This window comes from Rhinopithecus roxellana, chromosome 4 (assembly GCF_007565055.1).
Source record: "Rhinopithecus roxellana isolate Shanxi Qingling chromosome 4, ASM756505v1, whole genome shotgun sequence".
Classification (NCBI taxonomy): Eukaryota; Metazoa; Chordata; class Mammalia; order Primates; family Cercopithecidae; genus Rhinopithecus; species Rhinopithecus roxellana.
Window position 1 is genome coordinate 47149300 of NC_044552.1, and position 21406 is coordinate 47170705.

Below are 21406 nucleotides of genomic sequence, written 5' to 3' on the forward strand. Positions count from 1 at the left end.
ATGGACTGATTGTGTCTCACCATCCTCCAAATTCATATGTTGAAGCCTTAACCGCCAATGTGACTGTGTTTAGGGATAGGACATTTAGCAGGCAATTAAGATTAATTGAGATTGTAAGGTTGGGGCCCTAATGGAATAGGATTAGTGGCCCTATAAGAAGATGAAGAGAGGGAGAGATATAGCTATCTTATAGGGCCACTAATCCTATCACATCTCTTTCTTTGTCATGTGAGGTCACAGCAAGAAGGATGCCATCTGTAAGCCAGAAATAGAGCCTTCACCAGCAACTGAACCTTGCTGGGCCTGTTCTTGTACTTTCTAACTAATGGAATTGTGAGAAACAAATTTTTATTGTTTAAGCCACCCAGTCTATGGTGTTTGTTACGGCAGCCTGAGCTTACTGATACATTTCTATTGGAAAATGGGGTTTCAGTTTTCTACTGAGAACTTAAGTGCTTAGACTACTGTAGAAAGTGACATAATTGAGAAACACATCTTCTTTTTATCTGAAAGGCAGTAATGCTCATTATAAAAGTGAAAGATCACACATAGTGTATGAAATAAAAGTGTAAAAGTCTTCCTTTCAATCCTTTTTCCTTTTAAAGTACATAATTAGTTTACAAGAGTTACACTTTGTTACTTTAAACTTTATTAATTCCTGCTAAAAATTAATTTAGTCTTGCAAAATCATTAAAAACAAATTAGTTATAAAATTCTATTTTTTTTTTTTTTTTTTGAGACGGAGTCTCGCTCTGCCGCCCAGGCTGGAGTGCTGTGGCCGGATCTCAGCTCACTGCAAGCTCCGCCTCCCGGGTTCACGCCATTCTCCTGCCTCAGCCTCCCCAGTAGCTGGGACTACAGGCGCCCGCCACCTCGCCCGGCTAATTTTTTTTGTATTTTTTTAGTAGAGACGGGGTTTCACCGTGTTAGCCAGGATGGTCTCGATCTCCTGACCTCGTGATCCGCCTGTCTCAGCCTCCCAAAGTGCTGGGATTACCGGCTTGAGCCACCGCGCCCGGCCTAAAATTCTTATAAGGAAACATATGGTGGCTAAGCATGGTGGCTTACACCTGTAATCTCAGCACTTTGGGAGGCCGAGACAGGTGGACCACTTGAGCTCAGAGGTTCGAGACCAGCCTGGCCAAAGTGGGGAAACTCCATCTCTACTAAAAATACAAGTATTAGTCAGGCCTGGTGGCGCATGGCTTTAATTTCAGCTACTCAGGAGGCTGAGGCAGGAGAATTGCTTGAACCCAGGAAGGGGATGTTGCGGTGAGCTGAGATCATGTCACTGCACTCCAGCCTGGGCGACAGAATAAGATCCTGTCAAAAAAAAAAAAAAAAAGGAAAAGAAAAGTAAAAAGAAAACAAACATATGGCAAAACTTTATGCGACTGGATTTTTCAAAGATTTCTTGGCTATGATACCAAAGGGCATAGGCAATAAAACAAAAAAATAGGAATACTGGACTTCATGCAAATTAAAGTTTTGTGCATCAAAAGTCACTATTAACAGAGTTAAAAAGGCAACCCATAGAATATGAGAAAATATTTTCAAATCATGTATTTAATAAGAGATTAGTATCCAGAATGCACAGAATTCTTAAAATTTAACAAAAAAATGATTCAAAATGGGTAAAGGACTTGAATGGACGTTTTTCCATAGAAGATATACAAATGGCTGATATCACATGAAAAGGTGCTCAGTATCACTAATCATTAGGAAATGCAAATCAAAACTACAAGGAGAAACTACCTCATAGCTATTAGGATGGCTACAAACAAAAAACCAAAATCATAAGTATTGGTAAGGATATAGAGGAACTGGAACCCTGTGCACTGCTGGTGGTAATGTAAGATGGTGCAGCCACTGCTGGAAAACAGTACAGAACCTTCTAGAAAAATTACAAATAAAATTATGATATGATCCAGCAATTCCACTTCTGGATATATACTGAACAGAATTAAAGCAGAGTCTTGAAGAGATACTTGCATATCCATGTTCATAGCAGCATTATTCACAATAGCTGAAAGGGGCAAGCAATCCATGTTCATCGAAAGATGAATAAATAAGCAAAATGGGCATAAACATATAATGTAATAGTATTCAACCTTTAAAAGGAAGGAAATTCTGATGTTCCACAACATGGATTTACCTTGAGAACATTATGCTAAGTGAAATATGCCAGTTCCAAAAATACAAATATTGTATGATTCCACTTACATGAGGTACCAGAATAGTCAAATTCATAGAGACAGAAAGTAGAATGGTGGTTGCCAGGGGCTGGGGGAAGTGAGGGAATAGGAATTATTGCTTAATGAGCACAGAAGTTCAGTTTTGTAACATGAAAAGTATCTTGGAGATGGATGGCAGTGATGGTTGCACAATAACACGAAGGTACTTAAGGTCACTGAACCAAACAGTTAAAATGATTAAGATGGTAAATTTTATGTGATGTGTGTTTTACCACAAGAAAAAACTTGGACAAAAACAAATTAGTTTACAAAAACATAGTTTTTATATTATCCCTAGTTGTATTAATATTAAACTTTTCTCTTGCAGATACGATTTGGTTAAAGAGCAAATCCTCAAGTTTCTTCACAAACACACAGTTCACTCAAAACCAACCAGATATAGACATATCAGACCTTATTTAGAATGTCTACTTTCCAGTAGATTTCAGGTCAATATTATGTTATAAATTCCATAAACAGGTGATTCAATGTTTACGTTAGCTGCCAATTAGCAAATTCAGAAGGAGTATTATGAATATGGCTAGGTATTAAATGCTACCAGTTTCTGATAGGTAGTAAAAAAATTCACTATGTGGCTATCTGCTCCCAATTTATTTATTTATTTATTTATTAAAAGAACACATCTTATTAATTCTTTAGATAGTTTCAGGAGATGAGATGAAACGTGAACACAGCCATGATAACACTTAACAATATGTGGTTGGGGCAGAGCGTGGTTGTTCACGCCTGTAATCCTAGTACTTTGGGAGGCCAAGGTGGGCAGATCACCTGAGTTTGGGAGTTTGCAACAAGCCCAGCCAACGTGGTAAAACAAAAATTAGCCGGTCATGGTGGCTTGTACCTGTAATCCCAGCTACTGGGAAGGCTAAGGCACGAGAATCGCTTGAACCTGGGAGGCGGAGGTTGTGGTGAGCTGAGATCATGCCACTGCACTCCAGCCTGCATGACAGAGTGAGACTCTGTCTCAAAAAAAGGAAAAGAAAAAGTAGTTGGAGGAAGAATATATAAGCCAATGGCTTTAAATTTTTTTTGACTGTTACAGTAAAAAATACATTTTGCTCTAGAAAACACACACACACACACACAACTAAAACAAAATTTTAAGAAACATATTTCCCTTACTACATGCAATGCACTCTCTCAGTTTCTATTCTGTCTGCTCTATTTTATTTCATTTAAAAAAGGGGCTGGTTGTAGCACATTAAACTGATTTCACAACCCATTAATGGATTAAAATCCATAGTTCGAAAAACAATGTCCTAAGCAACATCCAAATTATGAAAAACACAGTATCTCAGCACTGAAAACTAGCAAAAGGGGAATTTTTGTAATTAATGGAAGCAAATCAAAACATAAATTCTCAATGCATTTATGTTTAATTTTAACAAATCAATGACACACCTAATGCAGGAATTCAAAAGCCACCTCTGAAATTCTAAAAAAAAAAAAAAGTCACCAAACCTAAGGAAACTAAATTAATATCAAAATATAATGCAGGTGTCTCATCTGCCTTTGTATTTAAATATAAGTCCTCCATTAGGGATTCAATTAAAAATTTTGAAAGGCAAGTACAGCACTACAATAAAACATAAGTACCCTTTCATAGGTTTCAAAAGTTTTGGATTGCTGTATACATACATCAGTTTTGAAAGGTATAGACATAAAAGAGCCCTTGTAGTACTCAGGTCAGAATATGAACTGAAGACTCCCTGTTAATGAATTAAAAATGGCAGGAAACTAGTGCCAACATAATTCTAAATAGCCAGTGACTGGCTTAATGGTTTCTATAAAATGGACTACTAGTTTCAGTCCAGCTGCTTAGCAAGATGGGCCATGGAGGAAGGAGATGTCTATATTATGTATTTTTAGTTATATATGTTCTAGAGGAAGACAAATCAAGATTGAAATGGCTGTAAATTATTGGGTGCATTCTGAGCACTCCAACCCTGAGACAGCACTCTGCTGAACAAACCAAATGCATGAATGGCTTTCTCACCAAAGCGTTCTGATTTCTAGAGGGAAAACGATTGGGTTTTACTAATGTCCATTAGGCAGCATTTCAACTTACTGTCTGTTTTTACTTCCTTCATTTTCGGTTTTTTTTTTCCTTGGATTTTTTTTTTTTTTTTTTTTTTGAGACGGAGTCTCATTCTGTCACCCAGGCTGGAGTGCAGCGGCATGATCCCGGCTCACACAACCTCTGCCTCCTGGGTTCGAGTGATTCTCCTGCCTCAGCCTCCCAAGTAGCTGGGACTACAGGCACCCGCCACTACGTCCGGCTAATTTTTTATATTTTTAGTAGAGACGGGGTTTCACCGTGTTAGCCAGGATGGTCTCAAGCTCCTGACCTTGTGATCCGCCCACTTCAGCCTCCCAAAGTGCTGGGATTACAGGCCCGGCCACTTCCCTCATTTTCAAATAACATAAATATTTTCAATTTCCAAGTTGTTCTGGCAATATCATGATTAAAAAGATGGTCAATATGCTTTGAGATGGTTCGACGATGCTGCCAAACTATTATGGCATAACTTGGACTGGATTAGAGATTATGCAGGAGCGTAAGTAACATTATGTTTGCGCCAAGTGCAGTGGCTCACACCTGTAATCCCAGTGTTTTGGGAGGCTGAGGTGGGAGGATTGCTTGAGCCCAGGAATTTAAGATCAACCTGAGCAACATGGTGAGAATCCATTTCTACAAAAAATTAAAAAAAAATTAGCCAGGCATGGTGGGCCACACCTATAGTCCCAGCTACTGGGGAGGCTGAGGTGGGAGGATCACAAGAGCCCAGGAGTTTGAGGCTGCAGTGAGCTTTGTTACTTCTGCTGCACTCCAGCCTGGGTGACAGAGTGAGAACCTGTCTCAAAAAAAAAAAAAAAAAAAAAAAAAAAGAAAGAAAGAAAAGAAAAGAAACATTATGCTTGAGGGGCTATAGACCTGAATCATTTTATATTTTCCATGATGGGAAAAGAAAGAAAAACATTCTTATCTTTCTGGAGTTTGTGGATGTACTTTTACTGAAGCTAATTGAATGAGTAAGCAGTGATATCATGTGTTTTCATATGTGTAATCATTATTTAGAAAAGAAATTAATTTAGTTCCCTATACTGCCCTATATGACATTCTCGGATCTCTCCAATCCTGCCTCTTTCACTTAAGAATAAAAACATAGCTAACATTTACTGAGTATTCAGTATGTATAAGGTGCTATTCTATGCATTTAACCTGTACTAACTCACTTAATCCTCACAGACATCCTCTGGGGTAGCAACAAGTATTATCCACACTTTACAGATGAGGCAGCTGAGGTCCCCAGTGGAACCTGGCAACCACTCCTAGTTGGTAACCCATAAGCAGGCTCAAGCCAGAACTTAGAAACTAATCATCAAGTCAGCTTTGTAACAGGTTGTCAATTCCAATGAGATTTTTGCTTTTTTCACTTCAAGTAGTCCCTTACAGGGCCCTCCTAGGCTAAGTTTCTGCCCTGTAGTACCATTCCCACAGAGACTGCAGTCTTGGCTTGCTCATTAGTGTTTATTAGGCTATAGTACTAGTTAAATGCTAGAGAAGGAGATCCTTTCTTTGGCCCTCCAGATCCTTTCTCTGGCTGTCTCTGTGTCACTCTCCGACTCTGGAGTTTGACCTGTTTGGGCTCCTCACTCTCTTTCCTGCTGAGTTCAGCCAATGAGTGTCCAGGCATGAGATCAGAGGGAGAGAGGACAGTGAGTCAGGAGATTTTATCCTCCTGGCTCCCACCCTGTGGGGTCACTTCAGATTTCATGTACCCCTCTCCTTTCAGGTTGCAATAACCATGCCTTTCCTCTCCCTTTGGTCCAGGGCTGGTAACATTTCCACTGTGACTAGCCCTGAGGTACAGCATGATCCCTCATGGTTTCCCTATACCCAGCCCACACTTTCTTAAATAGTCCCTTAGTTAAAGCCTTTTCAAATCATCCAAATTTCAGTGGGCCATCTATTTCTTGCCGGAACTTTGGCTGATACAACATAGCAGGGCTCCTCATACCTCCTGACTGCCTGTGTGTCTATTTGCTGCCAGTCAGTGGATTCCTTCCATTGCCAGTACTTCCACCTGTTATCTCCCTACAGACATCTGATACTGACAATGTACCTGATCTACACTATTTGTTTACTGGGTTATTACTGTTCTATTGGATATGGCTTGTATTTCTAATTTCCATGTTCTGACATGATCCATCCTACCACTGATCACGCTCTATTTCCAGTGGCAAAGGGGTTTATTTTTTTGCTATTTTCTTCATGCTTGCTTATATGTGTATTACTGGATCAATACCCCTAGTATTGCTGGTATCACTGGCTCCACATGTTAGCTTCATCATCTGTACCAGAGTCTCTTTGTTGCTAATGACCTGGCAAGAGAACCAAGTACTAAATGACTCAGTCTTTGTCTTATCGGAAATTAAACAATGTGGCTGGCTGGCTTTCATCTTGATGTGTTCACGAAGAAGACTATAGCACAGAGGTAATAGCACAGAAATAAGAGGCTGGGAAAAGTGGAAGGCAATCTTCACCTGCTCCACAGTGTCACTTATCCCAATCAATTGTCAATAAAAAGCCTGTAGGCACAGGCGGAACTATCTGAAAATTTGCACAAGAACATTTTCTTCTTGGCTATTATTGTGTTACTACTTGTCCCCCCAATAATTATGTTCCTTCCCCTATATTTATTAAAAAAACAGGCCCAGCGCGGTGGCTCACACCTGTAATCCCAGCACTCTGGGAGGCTGAGGCAGGCGGATCACCTTAGGTCAGGAGTTCAAGACCAGCCTTGCCAACATGGTGAAACTCTATCTCTGCTAAATATACAAAAATTAGCCAGGCATGGTGGCAAGTGCCTGTAACCATAGCTACTCTGGAGTCTGAGGCCAGAGAACCGCTTGAACCCAGGAGGTGGAGGTTGCAGTGAGCTGAGATCGTGCCATTGCACTCCAGCCTGGGTGACAGAGCAAGACTTAGTCTCAAAAAACAAACAAACAAAAAACAAACCACAGGTTCAGAGTTAAGCCTAGAGAGGAGTAAAATCAATTAAAAGTTCTATTTTAGGAGGACTATAGGTCATGTCAACTGTTTTCTACTTCACATTTTTTTGACTAACGTGGAACTTTCAATTCATCTTGAAAGTTGAGAGCAAAATGAGATTATTATGCTTTTTGCTTTAAGTAAATGTATTCTACAACATTAATAACTTTTAGACCAATTTTTTAAATTCATAAAATGTAATATGTGGTTCTGATCCAAGAATCAATGCTTATGCATCAAAATCAGGATCTATTCAACTCTCAAATATTAATCTAATAAATTACAATGTGAAAAAATGAGATCATTTCTTTTTGAAATATCTATCCCATTATACACTATGTTAATATCACATATGTATATATATAAATTTTTTTGTGTGTATGACAGGATCTCGCTTTGTCACAGAGACTGGAGTTCTGTGATGCTATCAAGGCTCACTACAGCCTTGAACTCCTAGGCTCAAGAGATCCTTTGATTTTATAATGCATTTTTCTCTCTCACTGAAAATCCTAGCTCCTAACAACATCAACATATCTATTTGCTAAATAATATTTCTAAATAGTTTTTTGATACAAGTCGTGGTGTTATAGGTATGAGTCACTATGCCTGGCCTAATATCATATATTAATGAAATAACTGGTTATCATTCACCATTATCTCCATTAACTTTGTACTTTTATATTATCAGAAGTTTAGGTCTAAATATAATGAATGTGCTGAGTCACATATTTTATATAATTAACTTAATAAATCATCTTAAGTGGAGTTCCCCTCTTACCTGTTACCAATCATTTCTCTTCTTGCTCTGATATTCTTTCTTACCACCTTGAAGCAACAGTAAAATTTTAAAAAAACAAATGATCAGCTACATTACACATTTTATCAAGTTATTTCCCTATCCCTATGAAGGTCATTTAGAAAAATACACTTATGGCCACCCACCAGCTCCGGCACCAATAGCAGCGCCTGCTGCCACCGCCCACCTTCTGCCGCCCCCACCACAGCCACCTTCTCCTCCTCCGCTGTCCTCTCCCGTCCTCGTCTCTGTCGACTATCAGGCGAGCCTTGAACCAGGATGGCTGAGCCCCGCCAGGAGTTCGATGTGATGGAAGATCACGCTGGGACTTACGGGTTGGGGGACAGGAAAGATCAAGAGGGCTATACCATGCTCCAAGACCAAGAGGGTGACATGGACGCTGGCCTGAAAGCTGAAGAAGCAGGCATTGGAGACACCCCCAGCCTGAAAGATGAAGCTGCTGGTCACGTGACCGAAGCTCGCTAGGTCAGTAAAAGCAAAGACGGGACTGGAAGCGACGACAAAAAAGCCAAGGGGGCTGATGGTAAAACGAAGATCGCCACACCCCGGGGAGTGGCCCCTCCAGGCCAGAAGGGCCAGGCCAACGCCACTAGGATTCCAGCAAAAACCCCGCCCGCCCCAAAGACACCACCCAGTTCTGGTGAACCTCCAAAATCAGGGGATAGCAGCGGCTACAGCAGTCCCGGCTCCCCGGGCGCTCCTGGCAGCCGCTCCCGCACCCCGTCCCTTCCAACCCCTCCAGCCCGGGAGCCCAAGAAGGTGGCGGTGGTCCGTACTCCACCCAAGTGTCGTCTTCCACCAACAGCCGCCTGCAGACCGCCCCCGTGCCCATGCCAGACCTGAAGAACGTCAAGTCCAAGATCGGCTCCACTGAGAACCCGAAGCACCAGCCAGGAGGCGGGAAGGTGCACATAGTCTACGAATCAGTTGACCTGAGCAAGGTGACCTCCAAGTGTGGCTCATTAGGCAACATCCATCATAAACCAGGAGGTAGCCAGGTGGAAGTAAAATCTGAGAAGCTGGACTTCAAGGACAGAGTCCAGTCGAAGATCAGGTCCCTGGACAATATCACTCATGTCCCTGGTGGAGGAAATAAAAAGACTGAAACCCACAAGCTGACCTTCTGCGAGAACGCCAAAGCCAAGACAGACCACGGGGCGGAAATCGTGAACAAGTCGCCGGTGGTGTCTGGGGACACGTCTCCACGGCACCTCAGCAATGTCTCGTCCACCGGCAGCATCGACATGGTAGACTCGCCCCAGCTTGCCACGCTAGCCGACGAGGTGTCTGCCTCCCTGGCCAAGCAGGGTTTGTGATCAGGCCCCTGGGGCGGTCAATAATCGTGGAGAGAAGAGAGAGTGAGAGTGTGGGAAAAAAAAGAATAATGACCCGGCCCCGCCCTCTGCCCCCAGCTGCTCCTCGCAGTTCGGTTAATCTGTTCATCACTTAACCTGCTTTTATCGCTCGGCTTTGGCTCCGGACTTCAAAATCAGTGATGGGAATAAGAGCAAAGTTCATCTTTCCAAATTGATCGGTGGGCTAATAATAAAATATTTTTTATAAAGCATTAAAAAAAAAGAAAAATACACTTATATATCTATGAGGGAAAGCGCTGTCAATAAACTCGTAATCAAAATGAAAAGGAATGTAAAAGGCCATCTTCTCTCAGTGTATTGGCAAATCTGGGTATAGTTAGCCATAGGGCAAGTTAGAACTAAGAAACCAGTTAAGGATGGAGAATGCAAGTGTTGATCAAAGAAGAAAGCTCAAGGAAATGGGATGAATCTCTTGAAGCCAGCTGAGGCCCAGGAAGCTATATTAAAGCAACGATGGATAGACGGTAGAGTGAGATCAAAGTATGCAACCTAACCTCGAGGTTCAGAAGTGTCAAAGACTGAGAGGAGGCCAGGTAGGCTCACACTTGTAATCCCAACTTGGGAGACAAAGAGGTAGGAGGATTGCTTGAAGCCAAGAATTACCAGCCTGAGTAACCTAATGAGACTTCATCTACTAAAAATAAAAAAAAAATTAGCCAGGTATGGTGGTGCCTGCCTGTAGTCTCAGCTACTTGGGAAGCTGTGCCAGGAGGATTGCTTGAGCCTGGGAGACGGAGGCTACAGTAAGCTATGCTAATGCCACTGCACTCCAGCATGGGCGACAGAGCAAGCCCCCATCTGAAAAAAAAAAACAAACAAAAAAACGACAAAAAGAAAGAGGAACAAGGGACTTGGCATTTGGGGACAGTGTTGTCAGTCCTTGATTCTATGGTAGAGAAGTTGTTAGAATAGTCAGCAGGACATAGAACCTTGGGCAAATGTGCATCCTGTTCACAGAAAGAGGGAAAGACTAAACTTGTCCTTCTATGAAAAGATAGAAAGCTTAGTGCGCTACTCTTTTTTATTGGTAGAGGTACAGTTTTGCTATGTAGTTAGTTCAAGATAGTCTTCCAGTCTGAAACCCTTACAAATGTATTAGATGGTGAAGCAGGTCACATAAGTATTTACAATCATAGGCTCTAAAACCAAATTGTCTGATCCACAACCCTAGCTCCAATACTTACTACCCATGTAATCTTTCCGTGCTTCTGTTTCTCCATCTGTGAAATGGGAATAATACCCCATTACGAGTTGATATGTTAGGTATATAATAATATAAAGTAATTATTATTAATTATAATATTAGTTGTAATAATATAATCACTACTTTATTTTATTTTATAAAAATATTTATATTATTAGTTAATACAATTATATCTTTATTACAAAAATATTATATTTTATTTTATAACTAAGTATATCATTAATATTGTAATTACATTAATTTATTAATAGTATTTTACTATACCCCTAGTAGATTAATTACATTATATTAATTTATTAATAGTAATAAATTATGTTAATTATTATTAATATTTTATTATTAATTGAAGCAAACTGAACCAGATTACCCCCATACAAGCTTAGGTCAAACATGTGAGAGTAAGAGGGGAGTTTATAGCACTGAGTACAGGGTAAGGCTTCAATAAATATAGCTAATTAACCTTGATATCTATGAGTCTATATTAGACAAACCTCAATCTTTTGTAAAAATATAAAGAAAAAATTACTATAACTTTCTCTTTTATAAAGGACAACCAGGTGGTCTCACATAGAGCCCCTTTTCCAAAGTAGGAGTCAGCTTGGCCCTGCTAAGCTTTTTCAGCTTTCTGGAGATCCTGGGTCAAATTTACCCAAGTGATAAGGATGGAGACATGGCAATGAAATGGTAAGGGTGTAACTATAATTTTTTAATACAAGGTGTCTTGTGAAATTGCTGGATTAGGAGGTGTGGCCTAGGCAAATTCCTCACAGGCTAAAGGAGAGGACCGCATCTCTGTGTGTACAAGGAAACATCTGACGTTCTGCTGGAGTGTAGGGTTGGCCTTCATTAATCTGGGTAGTGGTAGCCTAAGGAGAGCCGGAAGAGAGCAAGAGTAGCAAGAGTAGCGGCTCAGCAAGCTGTAACTAAGAGGGTTTCCTTTAGGGGAAGAGCTGCAGTGCAAATGAAGCAGGGAGGCAGTGCAAATGAAAAACATGCAACAGGAATGGTTTGTGTGGTTTGTGAAGTGCTGAAGAATTTTGATGCCACTTGCTAGGTGTGCGGTCTTCAGGCTATTCCTTACACCTCTAAGCCCCGGAGTTCTCATCTATAAAATAGGAATAAGAGTAGTACCTACTTGGGGCTGCTGTGAGGATTGTATGAGTGAATGCATGCAAAGCATTTAGCAGAGAGTAGATACTCAATAAGAGCTAGCTATTACTACAAATAACTAGGTGGTCCACATCAAGGTAGCCATTCAGTAATGAGGATGACCGGTACATGTTGTTCCATGCCTTTTGGGGAAGGGGGACAGATGAACAATGATCATACCTGTCAACTCCCAGGGTGCTGTTGGTGCCCCTTAATCTAGGCACTAAGACCTAGACTTTTAACAGCTCACCAGACTGCAGACCACCAGGGAGTCTGATACATTAACTACAATCCTGCAATGTGTTCGCTAGGTAGATTCCTGTCTCATTACAAGTGACCACAGACTGAAAGTGTGCAAAGAACAGCGCCCACTAGGCCCAGAGGGGGTCTGAGGCACCCAGAAAATCATATTGATCCAAGGTCTGTTTCTGTGTGGAATGCATGAATGTTGTGTCACCAAACCCTTCAAGCCTAGAGGGTCAGAAGAGAACTTGGAGGAAAAAGAACTAGCCAGACTGAGAGATCGGGATACCTCAGGAAACTGGACTTGCCCACTGGAGTAAGACAGTAACATAATGAAATAACCAGCTTCATACTATAACAATATGTGATCATGATGATGTGACATTGAGACCTAGTATCCTGGAAATATGGTGGTGGGGAGGGAGTTGAGGTCCACAAACATGGCAAGAGTGGTGTCTTAGTCTGTTTTGTGCTGTTGAAACAGAATACCCCAGGCTTAGTAATTAATAATGAACAGAAATTTATTGGCTCGCAGTACTGGAGGCTGGAAAGTCCAATATCAAGGTGCTGGCATCTGGTGAGTGCCTTGCTGTCTTCACATGGTGGAAGATGAAGATGGTGGGGGGAGAGAGAGAGACAGAGAGAGAAAGAGGAGAGAAGAGGCTGAACTAGCTCTTTTATAACAAATCCACTCCTAAAGTAGCAGCATTAATCCATTCATGAGGGCAGAGCCCTCATGGTCTAATCACCTCTCAAAGGTCCCACCTCCCAATATTGTTACAACAATAATCTAATTTCTACATGAGTTTTTGCAAAGGAAAAAATTTAAACCATCGCATTCTAGTTCTGGTGGGAAGCTAGAAATGACGAGTAGGTGAAACTGAACAGCTGGATGGGCAGTCTTCCCACCAGAGTGCAGAATCACCCTGGTGGGATCGAGGGCACCAGTTGCCAGGTCTGCAGACTCCACAGCAGACTGTTGAATGTGGGCTTGGGGAAGGATTTAGGAAGAATGGTGGCTATATTTACCAGAATGTCTACGAGTTGTTTTTGGGAACCTAATACTAATTCCTTTTGTCCCTCTTTTAGGCCTTAAGACTGTAGCAATTTATGCAGACTCTGAACCCAAGACTAGCTTTCAGGACTAGTGCTGTTGGCTTAGAATGGGCTTATCCATTCAAACATCTAGATATAAATTGGGTAGTTAATTGGCATGAAGGCAGCTTAGGAATCAAGTTAGTCCTTCTGCCCATGACAGAAGTCTATGGAAGTGGTCTTAGATCATTAATACAGTCTTTTCTTCTCTTAGGGTTACAACTGACATCCCAGTGGGAGTTACCTTAGGGGACTCATTTGTCTCTCTCCCAATGTGTTTAAAGATGCTAGAGGACAAAGAAACTCCCAGCACATCATCTCCATTTAGTCTTTGGGTGGCAGCACTCACCTGCACTTGGTAGACTTAGCTAAACTTTTATAGTTTAGAACAGAAAGTTTCCTTTGCTAACCATAGACGGATAGTCCCCGAGACACTTCTTATAATCTCAGGAGTACGCAGGTGCTGCCATTGTTAATGGATCAAATGACTTATACTGCATTCAGAAGCCTCAGTACCTATGTGGATTTGTATGATTCTTATGATTCTCATTGGGGAAGTTGGAGAACTCATTAAGAATCTAATGAAAGGTATGGATCATGTCCTCAAAATGAGACACAAGTCTTTACATGTAATTTCAGGTCTCTAGAAACCTACTCATGAATTCCAGTTTGAACTTCTACAGTAGAGATAGGACTGGCAAGAACAGGCTTTAGGTTTTATGGCTTTCTTCTTTGAAATATAAACTCTGCTATATTCCAATTTAGTGTGTTTGCTGTTTGTTGCCCTGTTTTACTCCATAAAGTATTTGTGGCTACAAAGACATTTTCAAGATGTACTTTTCTTTCTGTTCCTAGATTCATGGGGTGTCCTTACATGGAGATATCAATAACCTCTGGAACTATATATTATTAATACATCTTTTACTAATCATCAGTTGCTCATCACAATTTTCTGCTCTCCTTGGTACATTTAGTACCTCTGCTCTCCTAGTGACATTATTTTTTCGGCTACAAGTGCATTGATGCATTAGCATACAACTCTATTAGCACAAACTATTTAATGCAAAAGTCCTAAATGACAAAGAATTATTGTAAGAAATAGGAGAACTCTAGCTATTCAATGTTGCTGTAGTTTTATTATCACACAACTTAGAACTTAATTCTTAAATAATAACCAACATTTTATTCATCTTGTAACATTTGCTATGCAATGATAAAGCTCCTACCTTATTTTTTTATCTTTTTACTTAAGAAGTGTAGAAGTTTCAGATGTAGAATGTTTGTAACTTATATGGCAAGTTTCATCTTGGATCTAGAAGGCAATACCTTCAGCTTTCAAACTTGCTTTGTAAATTGCCCATTCTTAGAAATGGTGGAAATATTTTATACCATCTGAATAGTAATGAACAATATTGCTCAGTGATTTATAACTCTAAGAGTTTTATAATTTGATTTATGAACAGCTCTCAAATTTTCCATTGGCAGTGCATACAACTATGAGTAAATTTTCTGGCCAGATGACTCAGTATTTTGCCGCATGACTAATCCCACACTCAGTGTGGAAACTATATAAATGAATTCTATTTGCTTGTGGATAATAAATGATTACTTTCCAAAAACTGTCTGCAAAGCATTATATAGCAGATGAATTCAATTATATTGATGTTTTTAAGCTCCTAAACCCAGCTGACTTTTTTGAAAAGTCTGTAATGTTCACACACACAAAAAGAACGCCCCTCTCACCCCCCTGGAATTATCATGGCTTCTGCAGTTTGGTAACCCGTAGAACAACAAAATCTAATTAGGCTCTACGATAGCTAAAATGTTAAAAGAACAATCTGAAATAATTCCATTTGCAATATTTTCTCAGTATACTTTTAAGTTATTTTAAAAGTTTTTATTATGGTAAAATAAAGCCCTTTACCAGGGAATATTTGCTGAAAATAATATTTGATATTACTGCAAGTTACAATTATTTTCCTTTCAAAAATTCTAAATTATTTTTCAAAAAATTTGTTTTTCAAGAAGAAGGATAAAAGAAAATAGTAATCTATCCACATGATAGTTTCCCTGGTTCTGGTGGCTGGAAATCACCTCCAAATTTATTTTAGATGAAGTAGGTTCTTCCAGATGATATAGCTCCTTTACCTTTTAATACAAGCACATGTAAAACACTTCACCTAGAAACAAGGAAGTTACCAGGCCAAAATCAGTATGCTTTATTTCTAATAATTTATTGCTAGAGCCATTCTTACCTAAACTTCTTATTTTCAAGGGGGTAATATTTCAATGTAATGTCCTTGTGTGATTACCAACTGGGTAATTTACTCACTTCCATATAAATTGGTAATAATCACAGACAACCTAGGCTACATTCCAAGACATTCCTTATCTTTCCCTAAAAGTCATTATTCAGGTCTGAGTATTAGTAGCCAGATTTGATGGGGAAGAAACCATGGGCATGGAGCCATCCTAACTAGTCAGGCTCAATTTTAACTCTGCAGAGTCCAAAGCAACCTGAGACTAGAAAGACCAGTCCGTGGGAGGACTCAAGGTATTTTGAACAAATTACTAAATCACAAATCCCCAGGAGAATGTCCTCTTCTCCCCTCTCTTTAATGATTTCTCTCCCTCTTCTGGCTCCGTCTCCCAAATTCCCTAGAAACTTGTTCAAATATCCTTAGCCTGACAAAATAATCACCATTAGCCTTTATTCAGGATTTAATTGCTTTTCTACTTATCCCCTTTAGAGTTAAATTTCTGCAAAGATTGTAGACAACAACCCTCTCCTCTTTTTCATCTCTCATTCCCTCTTCAACTCATTAATGTCTGGTTTTAGCCTCTCCTGCCATGCTGAATCAGTTCTCTGAAAGGTTTCCAGAGGTCTCCTAGTCACCAGTCCTCAGTCCTTGCCCTTCTTAGCCTCCCATTTGTGCATCTGTTCCAGAGAGCCACTAAATTGGAACACTCCCTACTTGGCTTCGACCACTTTGCTATCCTCCAGGCCACAAATGGAAGCTGTTTCCAAAGTTCTGATTCTGAGATGCTCTTTAGCATCTATTCCTTAGTCATTTCCTCTATTTCCATTAATTTCCATTACTCCAACTACAATGTTGATGACTCCCTATCTGTTTTTGGTTCTGACCTCTCCACATTTCCATGGGCTTGCTGGATATTTTCACACTGCTGTCCTTCTGACGCTTCCACCTCAGTGGGTCTAAAACACAGTTTTTATCTTCTCCTTCCAAATTATTCCTCTACCCTAGCTCGAAACCTGAGTTATCTTCAGTTCCTCCCTTTTTCTCAACTGGTTGCTACATAGCTTAGGGTGGAAACTTTTCTTCTTTCTGATGTTTCTTCCTGATCCATACATTAGGAACTTGTGCCACAACTTTCTGCCTCTAGGAAAGTACTGAGAAAGATGTTTCTGCCACCTTATTAAAGTACCTTACTCACTGTGATCTTTCAGGAATGAAAAGAGTTAGTGATGGAAAAACTCAGGAGGACCTACTAGCCTTTAGTGGGCAGGAGTGATGTATAAAATTCCCTTCTCACACATGGGCCTGTCTCTTGCTCACACATGCTGTGGGCCTTATGGAAGTGTCAGGCTTCCCTTTGCCTTTGGTGTTTATGCCGGAATTTGAACAGGTTGGGTTCCTTCCTGCCCCAATGTTGGGGAGGTCTGTCATTTTTCAGCTATGACTGGGTGGGCATGCTGAGTGAGGAAAAAGGAATAAGATGGCCCATTTTGACCTTGAGGCTAAGCTGTCTTCTTCAATCTGACTTTATCTTGAATAGAGTTAACACAATATTTTAATTTCCTTATGGTTCCTTGTGTCTATTCCCCATTTGGTTGAGACTCTAAACGGAAGAAAGGCTGTATAATGGACCATATTCTACATATGTGGTATCAAACTCTCTGAGCTATCTTTCCCAACTCTTTTGTTTTCTTTTGGGTGACAATGATAAATAAGTAAGTCAACAAATTATACATACTTTTCCATTATGAATTTTCATTTTTTTGTATGAAAGATTTGGCCATGTCTCTCCCCCTCTATCCCTACCCTCAAACTTAACAATTCTTTTTGTGTGTGTGACTTTTATACAATGTCAATTATTCTTTTTTTTAAGCAAAAACCTACCAGGAAGGCAAGGTATAATTTCTACTAAATTAACTTCCAAAAAGCACTGCTTGGCTGATTTAGTAGTTACTGAATTCCACAATGCATTAGGCACCACGTAAACACACGGAAAGAAGCAATTAATAATATGTATGCTATTATTTGGAAAAAATGATAAATTAGCAACAAACAAATCAGAAAATAACAATGGAACTAAATACTAAATTATTTCAAGGATTTGGTTTGTTTATTATTAACATCTTTAAGACAATTGATAGAAAGAACAGAAATGAATGCATCTAAAAAGAAGTATCTGTAATCCTATTGCACGGCAGTTAAGCATTTGCCTGCCAAGAGAGATAAATGATGTTCTTGTGTGCACTTGAAACTTATAAATGGCTGCAGCAAGACGCAGGATGATAACAATTGTGCTAAAGTAATAGCTCAGAAAACCATAATAGCGATTTAGTTGCTTTTTGTTGTTAAAATATATAGCGTTTGGGGCAATTTGAATACTATGCTGTGTCTATGTCTTTGACATGTTTCTGTTCAAGGATATGTAGGCTATTTCAGCTCACTTACAAATTTCAGTCAATGAGAAGCATAAAGATGACCTTCCAAAATTCTGTTAGTTATTTCCCCCAATGTCTGCACACCATTAGTTCAGTTTTGTTGTTTAAAATTACTCCACCATGCCATTGTTGAGTCAATGAGGTGGAGAATTCTTCCTTTCCTGATGTGCCACACATTGCAAGCTCTCAGGATTTTCTTCAACAACCTCTGCATAATTGTTGAATACAGTTTCCCACTGCAATGGGCTGCAGTATCAGGAAACCTTTAGCCATATGTACATGATGTAGTGCTACCTGTCACCCCCTCTGAGTACTAGAGACCCATGAAGCCTATCCTGGAATGCAGTGCAGCCTACATGCTGCCATTCAAAATTCCCACCTTAGGCAGTGTCTCCAAGCAAGGTCCCTTCTGAGTTCAATCCAAAACAACTGAATGAATGAGATGCAACATGTCAACAATTCGAATGTTTATTTTGTTTTAGGAAACCAGCTGTAAACAAAACGTATCTGTTGTTTTCCATGTTTATGAATCTGGCACTAAGAGACTGCATTAAGCAATGCCTTTTTAGGTTTAATACTTACACACGGTAATGTGTTACTGGCCTTAAGGACATCAATGATTAAGCTTTTACGCAGAGCTGTACGGTTTTGTATAGTTGGAAAACAACGTGATTTTGAGATCACTACAAGCAAAGAAAACTTTTATTCCTCCCAATTATTTACCTACTTTTCAAAATTGTATAAATTTTTATGACACAATTTCTTCAGTCTATTAGGTATTCCAAAAAAGAGGCTAATACAGTTGTTATAAGAAACTCTGCAAATGCAGTCAAGTGTTACCTTGTCACTATAATTAAAGTTTTCTTATGCGAGTAAATGAAACCAACAATCCAGCCCCACACAGGGAAAGCCAGCATTGCCTTGGGGGCAGCAGAACGCGGCACAGCACCGCCCGCCAAGGCCGCAAGATGCCGCAGACTGACTGCTGCAGCAGCCGCTTCCTGGCCAGCTGGCCGTGGCCGTCCGCAGAAAGGCACACTGCAGCGCTCTAGCCATAGCTTCCGCGCTGGCATTGCATCAGTGTTAAATCCCCTGGCCACCAACTGACATATACTTTTTGCTGGTTAGGAAGAAACGTGGGGAGGGGACAAAAGGGAGACAGTGTGCCTGCAAGTGTGAGAGATCACTATTGCCTCACATTCCCTAAAAAATTTCTCCCCCGAATATTTATAAGCCAAGTCCCAACTTACTTCATCTGCCAGGTCCCTAAATCTGAAATCGCCTCGCCCTTCAAATGCACTAAATGAGTCAGGGTTTTTAGGGCAAACCCAGGGATACAAGAAGATCGAAAGTGCCTAATTCTTAGCTGCGAAATAAGTACCAAGTTTGGGGTGGAAGAGTTCACCTCTGCAGACCAGAGCGTACTACCCCCAGAGCGCTCCTAGTTTACAGAGGCTTGGAGAGGAGTGGGCCTCCCGTTCCTGGAGTATCCCAATTCCCAGGGAAGGCCCTTCCCGGCGCTCGCGCTTCAGCGTGCGAGGAACCCCCACAAGCAATAGCTCACCCGGCTGCATCCTTCAAAGCCCCAACCTCGGGGCGGGGCGCAGGGAGGTGGGAGGTGGGGGGTAGCACCGCCGGGAGGCTCCTGTCAGCGCCTCACGGTTTTCCCCCTGGCTCCTTGGCGCCCCCTGACGATGGGCTCCGCAGCTATTTGGCCAAGGCAGGCTGGATAAGCGGAAGCCCCGGGTGTCCGGGACGCTAGAGGCTCCCGGTCAATGCACCTGCGGACGGCGCGGACTGGCGGGCGGCCCCGCGGGGGGGCGCTGGGCTCTCAGGCCGGGGCGCAGCCCGCGGCCGCCGCCGAAACCGCCGCAGCCATGTCCGCGCGCCCGCGCTGCCGCAGCCCGGCCGTGATGTCATCAGCCGAGCCCCCGCCGCGGCGCCCCTTTCCCGCCCCCAGCAGGCTGCCGCGGCTGCAGCCCGGGCGCCGCGTCCCCGCCCCGACCCACGTGCGCCCGGCTTCTGGGATGCTGAGGTCGGCGGCGGCCGCAGGACGATGCGCGGAGCCCGGGCGGCCGCGGCGGCGGCGGCGCTGCTCCTCCCCACTCGCCGCGTCCCCGGCGGGGCTGCGCCCGGGGGCTGCGCACGGACGGGGGCGGGGGCGCCTGGGGAGGGAGGGGAGAGGATCCCAGTCGCCGAGTCGCAGCCTCGTCGCTGTCTGCTGAGTCATGGCAAGCGCTCCCCGCAGCCCTGGATCACTCGCGTAGCGCGCCTGGCGCGGGGTGCGCAGCCATTGGGCTGGGCGCGGGGCCGCCAGCGCCGGGCATGACGCGCTGAGCCGCGCTCACCCGTGCCTGCCGTCCCGGCGTGCGCCCCGCGCGGGTGCCTGTGCCGCCGCCCTCCAGCCCCGCCGTCGAGTCGCCCCCGCCTCGCCCGCACCATGATCGCCGCGGCTTTCCTCGTCTTGCTGAGACCCTACAGCATCCAATGTGCCCTCTTCCTCTTGTTGCTTCTGCTGGGCACCATCGCCACCATCGTCTTCTTCTGCTGCTGGCACCGCAAGCTCCAGAAAGGGAGGCATCCGATGAAATCGGTCTTCTCGGGTCGTTCGAGAAGCCGAGGTAAGACACGCCGCGACGGGTTTCTGCGGCTACCAGGAACATTTAAGCCGATTTGGAGAGTGAAGCGCGGCTCCCTCAATTCTCCTCGGCTGCCCCTAGCCCCATCATTGCCCACTCCCCAGGCTGAGTACGTTTCTTTATTTAACGCCCCTTGCCCTTTTTGCCCTCACCTCCGCCCTGCAGTCTCCCAGGTTTGAATAACCACGGCGATGCAGAGGGCAGGGAGGGGAGAAACGAATTCAAATTTTCAGTCAGTTTGCTAAAGCCTTAAGGGTAATTTGAGGGTAGTCTGGGGCTGCGGCAGCCTTGCCTTCACCCGTCCTTCGCTGGAGCGTAGGGGTAAGAAAGTAAGGCATGGAAAGTTCGGGACTCCCCAACTCCCCCGGAACTTTCATGCAAACTTCTCGCGGAGAAATCACCTAGAGACCGATGGCCCCAGGACTCCTCCTCCTTCCCCCAGGGTGTCCCACCGAATTCCAGGCGTCTGCGATGTGCTTTCCCGACCCTGGTCTCCCAGGTAAGTCATGAATCACTTAGGTGAAGAACAAGGAGTTAAATGAAGTCTCATTTCTCTCTTTTCTCTCCAGATGCTGTTTTGAGATCGCACCACTTTCGTTCTGAGGTAATTTATTTAGCGCGCACGCTCAAGGTCAGAAGAAGTTCTCTTTCCTGAGTACCAATATTAATTATATGCGTGTTAAGAAACCAGTAGGACACTGAATGACGAGCATGCTGTCCCCTAGCTGAAAGTGGCATGTTTCTTTTTAAGTGATTCCATATTAGTGCCCAGCGAACGGTTTTAGCAAATTTATGTAGTGGAGCTGTTGTACAAGAGGGGAAAAGGCAAACCCTAAAAGTGCTGCAGACCTTAAAAAACTTAGCCACAGGCTGGATGTC

At 42.5% G+C, this 21406-nt stretch overlaps 2 protein-coding genes and 1 pseudogene across 3 annotated transcripts in view; 2 read left to right on the top strand and 1 right to left on the bottom strand.

The window, feature by feature from the left end:
• Positions 1 to 19938, bottom strand: part of BEND6 (BEN domain containing 6) — a 73460-nt gene extending 53522 nt beyond the window's left edge. Inside the window, exon 1 of one of the 2 annotated variants that reach the window (XM_010387937.2) lies at positions 19453 to 19806. The gene's annotated coding sequence lies outside the window, so the exon portion shown is untranslated. Of the gene's footprint in view, positions 1 to 19452 lie in introns of both variants that reach the window. The other variant, XM_030928945.1, reaches the window with a different exon arrangement.
• LOC104681589 lies at positions 8360 to 9444 on the top strand (annotated as a pseudogene).
• Positions 19939 to 20225: 287 nt separating the features above from the next.
• LOC104681597 overlaps positions 20226 to 21406 on the top strand; it is a gene marked incomplete at its 5' end in the record, with an annotated part of 111151 nt that continues 109970 nt past the window's right edge. The window contains 3 exon segments of the mRNA XM_030929586.1: positions 20226 to 20480; positions 20482 to 20509; positions 21097 to 21131. Coding sequence (XP_030785446.1) covers positions 20226 to 20480; positions 20482 to 20509; positions 21097 to 21131 — 318 coding nt within the window.